The 13,584-nt window shown below is 44.0% G+C and overlaps 1 protein-coding gene across 7 annotated transcripts in view; it reads right to left on the reverse strand.

The window, feature by feature from the left end:
• Window positions 1-13,584, reverse strand: part of PTPRM (protein tyrosine phosphatase receptor type M) — a 687,660-nt gene that overhangs the window by 265,392 nt on the left and 408,684 nt on the right. For all 7 annotated transcript variants that reach the window (XM_084778137.1, XM_084778138.1, XM_084778136.1 and 4 more), the window contains exons 8-9: window positions 5,685-5,993; window positions 1,813-1,922 (exon numbers count right to left, since the gene is read on the reverse strand). In XM_084778137.1, the coding sequence (XP_084634263.1) occupies window positions 1,813-1,922; window positions 5,685-5,993 (419 nt within the window). The remainder of the gene's footprint in view (window positions 1-1,812; window positions 1,923-5,684; window positions 5,994-13,584) is intronic.

Below are 13,584 nucleotides of genomic sequence, written 5' to 3' on the forward strand. Positions count from 1 at the left end.
CAATCAACTGCACCTCCATGGGTTCTTTAGGAGAAACCACTTAGCTTTGTTCACATAGTACCTGCTCGCCAAGACTGTGCTCCTTCACACGGGGGACACGGGCTGCTGCTGCACTGATCGTCTGCTCCAGCAGGAGACTGTGCACTCGTGCAAGACAAGGGAACCATGTGCACTCGTGAACACTGAGGTCGCAGGAAAGGACGTGCCCCTCCTGAGATGCTGGCCAAGCCCTACTTTGAGGAGCCCGGAATTGCTCTCTTTCCTATACTTAGAACCCGAGCGGGAATGGGGAAGACTGATTTGGCATTCAGGAAACACATTCAGTTATTTAGACCCTATTCAAATATTTGATATTTCCCCTTTGGATCTGTAGAAAAATAAGCCAACCTGCTCTACTCGCAACTATCTGGTTGCTAGAACCTTGATTTATGGCATACCCACACATCCGCGCTGTAGCAGCGCTTAGATCAGTGTTCAACTGGGACAGCCTGGCTATTAAGTCTGAAAGATTAATGGAGTCTTCTTTTGAAATATTATTTTCCCTGTTGTTTTCATGCTGAAGTTACTTATCACACAAAGATAAATGTCTGGTGGGGTTAGAGGGAACGAATCTTGCTATTAGTTTCTGTCTCTGTAGAGAGCAACCTGTGGCTTTGGGGACAGGCGGACAGACTGCTTGGGCCTTAAAATGAACTCCAAAGAGTAGCTTTTCCAGGAAAACTTCCTGCTATCCTTAGATTAGAATCTATAAAATCGATGTCCAAATACCATTAGTGGGCCCAAAATATGAAGTATTTTCAATATGGAGGGAAAAAAAAATCACCTTGCTTGACTTGATTATAAAACATCTCCATAAAAGCTGAGCTGTTTTTGTTTATGTTTTCACAATAAAACAGACCGTAAAAGCAAAACTTTTACCTTTCTTCCCTTTGCTCTCAATTATTGTTCTTATTATTCTTATTATTGTTTTTTGCATTTCAATAATGACTTTGAGAAGGTGTGAGGAAACGTGCGCTGAGCCTGTGGGGTCAGGGAGAGGGCTGGTGGTGATCATTTCCGGCAGCTCACTGCTCCGGCTCCAGTCACTGCCACTGAGGGGTGTTCAGGCATATCCATATGCAGATCGGCCATAATTTTTAGAAATCTTACAACATATAATTTTGTTGAATTTGCATTCAAATAAATGCTAGTTTTAAAAATGCACCTGCTTGTTTCTATGACAATAGGCACAATGAAGCGGTGCTCACAACGGTGTGAAAATGGCTGTCACCCATTACTGCTGCTATTTTTTTTTTTGGACAATTTATCAATTTCTCTTTTTGTTACCATCACTTAACTATTTGATTCACCCCAGAAGACAAAATGGTGGCAATGAAGTCTAGGGAAGGTGTGCTAATACGAAGGAACCAAAAAATATTATTCAGTGGTTACTGTAGAGATAATTTTTCATTGACTTTTCTAATTGGTTAATCAGTGGAAAAATAGTTCATAGCTAGGAAGGAACATGACTAATCAATGTATATTTCAAAATATTTATTACTTTCAATAACAGTGACTTTTAAAAAATGTTGTGTCTTAATATGTAACACACAATATACAATGATCTAATTTTAAAAAATATGTATCTTGAAGCAATGCATAGTTGAAAAACTCACTTTTAATCTTCTGCTTCTATATAACAGCTACCACGACTATAGAAAGCACTAAACGCTCCAAGGAAACACGGAATTGTGTTTTTACAATACCGGAGAGCTCAGATTATCTCAAGACATTATACTTAAAAAGTAAATTACCAAGGAACATGTGAGTTACCTCATATAACGTGATCACACCATATGTCTGTGTGGGCTCTCTCCACTGAAGAAATATCTTCTCTTCAAACGCACTTCCTTGGATGGATTCCGTGGGGACAGCACCTGGGACTAAAGAGGACGCGAGAGATGAATGTGTGGATCACAACCAACCCTCTCAAGGAGCTTGTAGAATTAATACTCTATAGATACGTTTGCATCTCTTTACAAAATCTGGAAGCCAAAGCCTGTGCTTGTGAAATGATTTAGCCAATTTTTTAAATGTAAGGTGTGAGCCAGTTCCATGAAGCTCAGTTATTTCCTTTGGATGCACAGTTGTTTTCTGTTCGCCCAGAAGGAAGGACGGAAGATGGATAGGCACGAGGGTTTGCAAGTAGCGCTGGTGCCAGAGTGGCGGGCGGCCATGCTAGCTTCACAGTCGTCAGGACTGCTGCAGACGCAGAGAATGAGGAGAGTGACACAGCCCTGTAAACTAAGCACCGAGGAGGCTGAGGCAGGAGGATAGAGAGTTTAAAGCCAGCTAAGGTCATATATGAAAATGCCCTCAGCATCATTGGGTGGCTGAAAAGTGACAATCAAAATGTCGTTCTAAGCCAAATGCGCGGCTGGGGGAGTGTAAAATTATCCAGGGATGTTAACAATCACGTGGCAATTCTTCAAATGAGTCATATATACAAAGATACTCGGTGTGAGGCAGCTCTTCCACTATCTGTCATCTATCTTCTGTCTGTCTGTCTGTCTGTCTGTCTGTCTGTCTGTCTGTGTATCCACCTATCTATCATCATCTATCTGTCCTTCATTTGCTCCATCCATCCAACCTATCTACTGATTACCCAGGTGAAGTCTGAAGACTGTATAAAATATTCACCACAGCGCCATTCCTAACTGGAAACAACCCAAATGTTCACCAACACATGAACGGACAGACATTTCAATAAGGATTTGAAAAGGAGGCTGGAGGGATGGTTTAGGCTGTGCGAGGATGTGAATAGTCTCTTAATCATCACCAAGTCTGTCTCAGACTGGACGGGTGCCTGGAATTTCAAAAGGAAGTGAAAGATTTCAAATTTTAAGCTAATTTTTATTTGAAGGTGTGTTTGTTGGTAGAGAGAGAGGCTTTGTATTTAATCCAAATGGAGCCAAGTGTTTAACAGGAAAGTCCTTTACAGATGCACTTGGACTTGCCTCATTTCTAAACTGAGTCAAGTCTATTTCTAACCTGTAGTATAGGAACAGTATGTAATCTGAAAGTAACCATTCACCTGGGGATGAAGAAAGCGATGGAACATGATGTCGACACAAAGTAACCCACGGTATTAAGAAGGGAGCTGCTAGGTTTGTGGGACACTGGAATGTGAGACGCCAGCCTTACACCGCTTATCACTACTGGGGGCTGAAGCTCAGCAGGCCAGGCCTGAGAAAATGCTACAAATGCTGTCTTCTTTGCCTCCAAAGCATTCCCTGTGGCATTGCCCCTTCCCCACAGTACAGCACAGCTATACTCGTGGGTGCTTTATCGTATGATTGTTTACATTTGAAAATATGTATGTAGGTTCAGGAATACAGAGAGGAAACAGAAAAAAATCAATCTAAAATTGATTAGGATACATTCAAGTTATGCTGATTTGAAGGACACCTTGGGAGAAAAAAAAAAAAGCAAACTTTTAACGTGTTTCAGATGCATTGGAAATCTACACAGATATGACAGCATGTATGAAGCCACACATATACAGACACAGATCAACACAAAATAAGTAAGTAATGTAATAAAAAGAATGCTTTAAGTGGGCTCATCGAAAAAAATTACGAAAAATAAATTATTTATTTATTTATTTATTTATATTTTTATAAAAGGACTGACTAGAAAAACAAAACCTACATGGACTTAGGCTAAAGATTTGCGTTTAGATGTTCAAGGATTCAGGATTTTAGGGTTGTAGCCAAAACACTTATTCTGTCCACAATACTGCTAATGGTTATCAAAAGGTAATTTCCATAACTTCCTGACACAATAAACATTTCAATAGGGTGTGACTCCAGAACAAAATGGTGTTGGATAAGCCAGAGTCACAGTGAGCTGTTGCTTCCTTCCTCCAACTCCGTCTTGTCTGACAATTATTCTATTTTTCTTTCTTCTCCTCATCTTCTTTAAAGTAGGTCTTTGGTTGGTTGGTTATTGAGAAAGCATAATTTGCAATAATAGTTCTTTTCTAATTAGCTGAATGCTGCAGAGCTACAAAACAATAGGTTTTTATTTGCAAACAACATAGGGCTTACTTCCTGAGACTAGTAAGAGGATTTAAACAAGCAAACATCCGAAATTAGAGACTCTGACATTTCTGACAGGATTCCAAAGAATTCCCAATTTATTATCAGTTCTCACTTTGAAACTCAAAGGAGGTGGAAGAGTTCTCAACTTTGCCAGTCCCATCTGGTCTGCATGAAGTGGCTACAATCCACTTCCTGTTGAGTCAGCAATAGTGTTAGTTAAATCAGGAGTAACATGTTTATTAAGAATACATTCTCATAGGACTGAATTTTATATTTTTGAATGCCTATAAACATACCCCAAGTCATGCGTATGGCTATAGATGGAAAACAATGGGTTTCCATCTTAAAACTTAAAAATAGTTTATATAATTTTACACAAAATTAGTGAGACCATATTATAACATGTTACAACATGTTAAGTAAGAGATTAATAGTGAACCTCTCTATAGTTCAAGGCACACTACAGAGAAGGGGTGGGAAGAATGTAAGTGCCACACATGCACCAGAAGTGCCACAGCCACACCACACATGCGCCAGAAGTGCCACAGCCATACCACACATGCGCCAGAAGTACCACAGCCACGCCACAGAAGCACCAGAAGTGCCACAGCCACGCCACAGAAGCACCAGAAGTGCCACAGCCACACCACACATGCACCAGAAGTGCCACAGCCATGCCACACATGCGCCAGAAGTGCCACAGCCACGCCATCACTGGCTCATGCTGGCTGGGACTCCTGCTCTATGTCTGCGCTAGGTTCTTGTTGGAGGGTGGGGGGAAACGCCAGGTAAAGATGTTTGCATCTGCAGTTTATGGAGCTGACCTAACACCTCAAACAAGCACTTCTCAATCCAGCATGATAATAAGAATGTTAAGAGCTACTTACTATAGACTTGCCATAGAGAAAAGTGCCACGTGACTAATAGGGTGCAAAGTACAAGTGCTGGCTGAGGGCCTAGACCCAAACAGAAACCTATACTACTCCCCTAAAGCTCGGGGAACATTCCAGAAGAGGGGCAGGAAGCACGTGACCTGGAGGATAAGAGCCACACAAGATCGTCCTCTCACTCATACAGCCATTCGGATTATTGTGCTTTTCTGTAACATGCCATCGGAGTCATCTGTACCAGACCCACACAAGACCAGTGCTATCAATAGCTGGTCAACGGAGCGGGAGGGGACAAGTGGTCTGTTGAGCTCGGCACTGGACACACAACTAAAGGCGGCAATTTGCGTCTCTCCCTGAACCTTTCATGGTTAATACTCAAGAGGTAAAGTGTAGGGCCCCGTGTCCCCTCCCTGTAAGGAGAGGGGAAGGTGGGCGGGGTGATAGGGAGGGGGGAGATGAGATAGGTCGGCATGAATTGCATATGTGTGGCCTTGTGAGGAGCTGAATTATAGAAGAACAATAAATGTCTCCATGTCTGTCCCCTCCACTTCTAATCAGTGCATTGGAGTGGGGGACACAGACATGTTGACACTGCTCCACGAAGTTGCCCTTCCACATGTTCTCAACACACAGCTCTCAAAGCCAAAGGAAGACAGGATGCTTTGAAAGCGCACACGTCACAGACACACAGCGCACGCGCAGAAGCACTTACGGTCTTCGTCGGTCTGCACCGTGAGCTCCTGGCTTTCCTTGCGCCCCTCGGGGTTCATGAGGATGAGTTTCACGCTGACATTAGTGTACGGGGACAGGTTAGTGATTGTGTGCTGAGGGTGCGAATTATCCGTGTCCCAGCTTACTTCTTCTCGCACCTGCTCCTGACCTCCGACCTGGTAGCAGTAGTGCACTGTGAGATTGTAACTGTGGCAACGCGTTACATTGTATCCGAATGGCTCCCAGCGGATGGTGATTTGCCGAGATTTGACCTCTACAACTTCCAGTTTTCTTGGGCCACGCATGGGATCTATTTTGAAAAAGAAGAAAAACATACAAGAAAAGAATTAGTAAGCTAGAGCCCGTCCTTCACAGAAACTGAATGACATGCAACAAATATGTGTATTTTGAAAAATATAAATTAAAATATACAGAGAAAGAGTAAGCTTGATTTTGAAACGACGGGACTAAGACAAACCATGTAAGTGTCACTGAGTACTCACTATGTGCCAGGTGACATTGCAAGTGTGTACCTTTCCGGGTTGGGCAAAGACTAAGCTAGAGGGCTCTACTTTGCTACAGCCATAGTTCATCGATAATTTCACCTTTTGTTTTCCTTAAGTGTGGTTGCCCTAGTGAATGCAAGAGAAGGACAATTGGCGAGGAAAGTAGATAAGGAAACTTAGGAGGTGATGGGTACGACTCCCCAGGCAATTAAAACAATTCTGGGAACTGGCTGCTTCTATTCCTGAGACACAGACTTCAGTTCTGTGGCCACTCCAGGCTTGACGACTTGGTCAGGGCCAAGGCTGGACCATGGCACTATGGTTCTGATGTGACAAGGAGACAGTGCTTTGGGATATTAGTGATGTCTGAGCATGGTAGGAGAATGCAATGTGTATTTAATTTTGAGACAGGGTGCTAGGAATTCTTGCCCTTTCCCTAACCTGAGGACAAAGAGATCCAGGGTATAGCCTCCTGCTCAGCTCTCCTACACAAAACCACCGGTGCCAGAGAGAGCCAGAAATGCGTGTATCTGCCTTGTGTCTGAAGATCATGTTAACTTCCACATGTGAACGTTTCTAACAATGATGCCCCATGCCACTTCTACACAATCAGGGACAATGACAAGACAAAAATAGCCCTAAGGAATGCTGAGTGAAAACTGGAGGGGCTATTCCTTATGGATGAACTACTACTTTATATTTAAATTATAAGTGTTAAAAATCAACTTTTAAAACTACAAACATTAGGAAAATATCATAAGCTACTTAGAAACAACACCAAGGTTTCTTTCAGATAAGTGTTTTTTTTTTTAATAATGTAAAGGAAACGTCTCCTATTACTTAATACTCCATTAGTCAAGTGTTTATAAAACTTCCATGAAACCCAAGCTCTCTTTCAGAAGAGCAGGTATCTCCTCATCTCCTTTCTATTTAATCACACGTCTCCACAAGGCCTGCTCGTGGAGTGCTTTCCCAAGGCTTTCATCGGCTGCACTAATAACATGACTGATCGCCTCACATATTAGCTTAAACAAGCAATGCAGTGTTCTAATGTAACTTCGCTGGAAAACCATTTTGCTCTGCACACAGTAGCCAGCATCATTTCAGTATGCCTAACTTAAGAAAATACACAGAACATGTGCTTCCCTTTTCTTTGCTAGCACCTAAGAATTCCAGCAAGGCGAAATGAGGTCTCAAGCTTTTCAGCCATCTGCCAAGGAGACGGGTCAGCCGGTAGAAATCAAACATCCCCATGACCAAGCATCCAAACCCATGACTGTCATGAGAGTCCTCATTAACAGAGACAATAGGTGTGTCACCCCAACTCTTGGATGAAGGGGCTGGCCCTCACTGCCCAGCATCAAGTCCCAGATTAACCAAACACAAAGCTCTCTCATACAAGCATCCACAGAAAGCAGACTCTCTCACTAGGGATGTCTCACATGCCCTGCTAGGTCTACCACACTCCAGAGTGGACCAACAGCCAGAAGAATATGAGCAGATAGGACGCAATGGGGGTATTAGAACAATAGCAATAGAGGAAGACATGAAGGTGGGAGGATGTCAGGAGGTAGGAGTTGATCTGGAAGGAGCTGGAGGTCAATGTGCTCAACACTCAGAATGCCCGGCATGAAATCCTAAAAGCCTCAATAGAATATTTTTAAGATCTCTTCCTATACAATTTTTTTTTTAACTTTACATAGAAACAAAAGCAGACACACATTATGGAGAAACTGTATTTGGAGTTTTGGTCCTTCCCCAGGGTACCTATGTGCAAAGTAATCACACAAGGCTCATGCCCAGGACCAGAAGGGGAGTCCCTGGATACTCCATAGGACACTGTTGCTAATGCGTGATGATGAGCAAGTTAGTTAGGTGGGTTTAGTGGAGTGCCACCTTAAGGAGCGGTGAGTCTGTCAGAATCCATGACGCATCAGTTTCCTTTTACAGTCTTTGGAGGCTTTTGTCTAAGGTGTGCAGCTCTGTGGTAGCTATGGAGATGGTGATACAAAGTGGCAAGGTCAGTGCCAACAGAGATGGCTAGGAATTCTATCAACAGGCTACTGTATACAAAAGCCACTTCTGCTTGCTAAGAGCTGGAAACAGAATCTGAATCAAGGAATTAGTGATTCAAAGGTCTGCTGCTGGTGGGAAACTGTCATTCTCTCTTGCTAGGGCCGAGAGGTCAAGTTCAGTGAGCGAAGGCGGGGCTGGCTGGTGGTTAGACAACCAACCAACCAACCAGAGAGACTACTGCATTAGCAGCTGGGTTGAGTGCAAGCATTAGGACACACATCTGACACCGGCAGAATCAAGCCAAGCAATTAAACATGGACAACAAATGCTAGCAGATAGACAACCCCTCTTCCCTGCTCCCCTCCCTGATCCTCCCCCCCCCCCCCCGCCATATGTTGCCCTGCGCCTGCCACAGTGTTCTCTCTTTAATGACACTGTGGCTAGATCAAGTCCAGCAACCAAGTCTTCAACAACTCATCCTAAGCAGCCTTCTTTCTCTTTTTTTTCTTCCAGTCTGCAGGATTTAATCGTAACCAGCAATGGCTTTAAAAGGCTTGCATCTTAGGTTGGCCTTTTACGCTGCCTCCGGTTTCACGGTCTCTGTAGAAAGACCTCAATTAGTGGGTTGCTAGCTGTGAAGGAGCCATTCTGAGGGGAGGCTGACACCAGTGAGCTACACTGGTGACCACTCAAGATTTGAAAGGGCATTGTTGTTGTAGAAACAAATCAAACAGTAGCAAGTCCATAAACAGAAATGTGGGGCTTCAGCAAGGCTAATTGGGACATATACTTCATTCCTGAGAGGACGGTACAAACGCCAGCCCTCGCCCACCAGGGTCCCTTGGCACGCCATTAGTACCATTCTATGGGAACAATACAGATGTCCTCCAGTTAGATAACAGGGCTATAAGCTGCGTGCCCAGGACCAGTAGTTTCAGGATATTTGCTCCTCATTCCTCACGAGTCCCAAAGACAGGACTGAGGCTAGAGATCGGTCCCAAGGCCATTTCTCTTTCCACTCACACCCTCAGGACACACCGACACACCCTGCCTGCTTAACAAGCCCTGTTGGTGGTGAGTCACCAGGCCAGAGGGTCTACCATGAGCTCCCTGGCTCATGATGCGTTACCAGAATGGCGTCCCTCCGGGGCTCCACAGCAGCCACTGCAGGAAGGAAGTCAGGCAGGAAGCTCCAGTGACTCCCCACACTGGCCCAGGGCATTTTTCATTTCATTCTCTTTCTGGCAGAGTGAGCCAGGCTTCCAGCAGAGAAGCCTGACAGCTACATTCCTGACCCGAGGGACCAACAAGCCCAGTTCTAGCCTCCAGCCCTTGCTATCCCATTTAATCAGCCGTCCTGGCTCCTTCTCCCTCGTCCCTTCTCCCTGAACAAGGGCAGGCGCTGAGTGATAGGATCAATTTCCATCCCAGCCTCAATTCGCAGCTCATTTCTCGGGATCTCTGCACTTTACCTCCTATTACTTCTCCAGTGCTTTTTCAGAAACCCAATTTCAGAACCTGTGAGAGATATTTGGGTGTAATTTTAGGATCCTGTCATCGATAATCAAAAACATAGATTACAACCTACGCTTCCAGTAACAGGTTTCGCTTTCCACCTCCTTGCGAACCATACTGGGGTCTACCGCAATTCCAGGAATGACACCTAAAATGTGGTGGTGGCCCCTTTAGGACCTCGGGCTCTTTTACTTCTGCTCATGTATCTCTCACAGGAGAGAGACAACACAATAACACCATCGCTTCATTTACCTCACTGTTCAGCTAAATCAGAGCAAAGACCCCATTAGCCCGTGTTCGTTTGGCCTCCCCAGCGATTTGGTATTCCTGAGCAGTCACGGTTCCAGGCCTGTGGCACGGTTTGCGAGTGGCATGGCTATGGTTTTGCAGTCAGTCAAAGCTTCCTAAAATTTAAAATGCATCTTTACCAGCCAAGCTGAACATTCTGAACTGTATTAACTTTCCACTCCCCTGGAGACATATCTATACCTGGGGTGCAACTTGGCGCATTCAAGCTTACTTTATACTTAATTTGTACTCCGCACAGGCTCTCCTGCCAGGATTCTCCCCTGACAGATGCTACCTCAATGCTTTCTATAGTCCGGCATGACTAGAGCCAAGGAATGCCCTGAGAGCACATGTGGGGTTGCACCAGGAAGAACCCCAGCTCAAGGTCAGCCTGTGCCGCACAGCACAACCAAGTTCTCAAACACAAACAACAAAGCAAAGCAACAACAAGGAGACGTGCCCTGAAATGAATTTGCTCTTAAATGTTCGGAAATCCCTCATAAAGGAAGAGTAATTCCATTTTCTAAAGGACAAGCTGAGTTTCACATGTACTGGTTTAGACGTGGCCTGGGGGTACAGACCTGCGAGGCCAAGCCAAGAGGTGTCTCAAATTCAAGACCTGCCAAGGATACGGAGTAAGTTCAAGGCCAGCCTGGGTCACTTAGGAAGAAAGGACTTACCAGAGGGAGAAGAGTACAGACTTCAACCTAATATCTGGAACAACTATCTGCAAGAATAAATGAATCAAAGTGCATACAGGGCCAAACATTCTATTTGCTCCTTGCTGTAGGTTGGGCGCAGACTCAAGGCCCAAGAGCTGATTTGTAAGTGTAATTCACCTACTGCCCTGGGTGGCTGTCCACACATCAGTCACATTGGCCATTTTCATTTCAATTGCAACAGGGAGTTGGGATTTTTACCCACCATTATTAAACATTTGAAAAATTGCCTTACATAACAATATGACTAGGATGTAGCTTTCTGGATGAAACACAGAGTTTCTTAGACAGAGGGCTAGACAGGGCATAGGATCCCAAAATATCAGCCCACAAGTAAGCCTATAGGGGGCCTTTTCTACACAGCTGGGTGACCCTGAGAGAAGTTGTGAACATTGCTGTGTTCAGTCTGGGGCTTAGGCAGGATGCTTAAAAAGTAAATAATACTGGGCAATGTTTACCACTTGCCCTACAATAAATTCTTTAAACGTGTTTTTGGTTGTTTGTTATTTTTTATGGTTACTTATTTCTAGGTAATGGGTCTGAGGAATAGAAGTTAGAAAAGAGTTTTTCCAAATGCACTACTGACAATTTGCAAAAAATATGGGAACACACACACACACACACACACAGAGACACACATGTGCATGTGCACATGTGCACACACACCATTTTAACTGTTAAACAGAACTGACTATATTGATTTTAAAACAGCCACTCCCTAGTCCCAGTCTGGTGGCTGCACACCCGCATGGTCAGTCATGTCCTCTCTAACACAGTGAGAAAGTGTTCTTGTGTGCATTGTCCTAGCCACCACTTTCTCAGGTGGAACGTACAAAGTTCGACCGATGGTTTGTTGAATGGCTTGTGGAGTGTTTACATACGTGTTTTAGCATAATACACAACATCACTTGTTCCCCAGAGAAAAATGATGAGCAGATGTTACATTCTCTGAAAAGACAATGTATTTCTAAGGATAAATCATTTGTTTTATGTGCATGGTGTTTTGACCACATGTCTGTGCACCACATATATATATGCCTAAGGACAGGTCTTCAAAAGGGCAGCGCTGGTGCCAAGTTAAACAAGGATAAGCAAAGTGTAATACAGGACCACTCTGTGACTTCCTATTACTATTTCAAATATTCCTCAGAACTAAAACTATAACACCCCCCCACACACACACAGACACACACGCGCACACACATACACAGACACACACACACACACACACACACACGCACACACACACACAGACAAACCACTTATTCTTTGGCTGAGTAATTCTATCTGACGGGTCTTTATGTTCAGACTCTCTTTCAGCAGCAATTAATTATGTCAAATCATTATGTGCATACTTATGAAAGGAAAGTAAATATTCCAAAATAAAATAGAAGCCTGGGGAAATTAATGAATAACATCCCTACAATGGCCGTTACAATTTCTGATTGTTCTACCATTTACTCTGAAGGACCTTCTCAGTTGGAAAATGCTAGATGTAGTGTAAGCAACTTCATTTTAATGCAGGGGATAATGGTGTGTCTCCAATGGGCCTTGTACTGGGACCCTAGGGCAATAGAAAGGGAAAACTGAAATGGCCATTGCCTCTATCGTCTCTGCAGTCTGAAAACAAAACACTGGGTCCCAGCAGGGTACAAGAAAGTAAACTGCGTGGTCTACGGGTAATGTCATAGTACTATCTGGCTAAGGCATTCATAGGCAGTACTGGGTCCTGGAGCCTTCTCTCTCTCTCTCTCTCTCTCTCTCTCTCTCTCTCTCTCTCTCACACACACACACACACACACACACACATGCACACACACATGTGCACACACACACATGCACACACACACACACACACACACACACGCACACACGCTGGTGCAAGGAGAAAGAAGAGAGAACACATGTTAACCAACTAGTGGTAGATCAGATGAAATTATACAGAAGACGTCGTAGTTGAAGGAGATACAAATCTGACATCCACAGAGAATAAAAGGAAGCCATATAATGTCCATAGTTGGGAAAGGACGTCAATCAAGAGATAGGATACCATTTAAAAAGAGAGGAGATGAGTTTGAATCTGCATTTATGTCTATTGAGTTAAAGTCACAGACACAAAAAGTCAAAAAAAGGTATCAGAAGCCTCTGGAGAGAAGAGCGCCTCATGAACAGTGTAGCAGTTAGAACTGTACAGGCACACTCAACAGCCATGGTAGAGGGTAGAGCATGAGGGATGGATGCAGTCACTGTGTCCATGGATGTCGCACATGGTGGCCCAATGGATGCCGCACATGGTGTCTCCCTGTTATAAGCCCAGTGCTCAGCAGGCAGGATGAGGAAGACCACTGAAATCTCACAGGGCTGAGTATATACAACCATGAGAGCTCAGCCATGTGTGGGCCATCCACATCAAATATCCCCCATTCAAGGCTCAAGGGACCTCTCCGAGGCTGGGGAGAAAACACGGCAGGAGAAGAGCTGTGAGGTGCCGACTTCTGCACGTTCACTGATGGTTTTGTCGGCTGAGATAAACATGACTTCAGAGACTCACATCAAGTGCTTTTAGTACCAAGATGACCAATTACTAAGGGACAAGCTGAAAGATTTGAGATGGTATCAGAAGGTGGGTTTGAGATACGGGAAAAATGGGTGAACGGAGTTACCGAATTTACACTTACTGAATAGCATCAATGTGTAACTGAGAACCTTTCAACAATAATAGCATAAAATCAAACTATTGACAAGAATACATATAAGTAAGTGGGCAGTGTCAGAGTGCTGATGTCATAAGACCTTTTTATCAAAGAGAAGAGAAGTTTAACATGCCGGGTACAGATAATTCAAATATTTACAGCCG

This window comes from Acomys minous (genome assembly GCF_964271855.1).
Source record: "Acomys minous genome assembly, chromosome: 4".
Taxonomy (NCBI): domain Eukaryota; kingdom Metazoa; phylum Chordata; class Mammalia; order Rodentia; family Muridae; genus Acomys; species Acomys minous.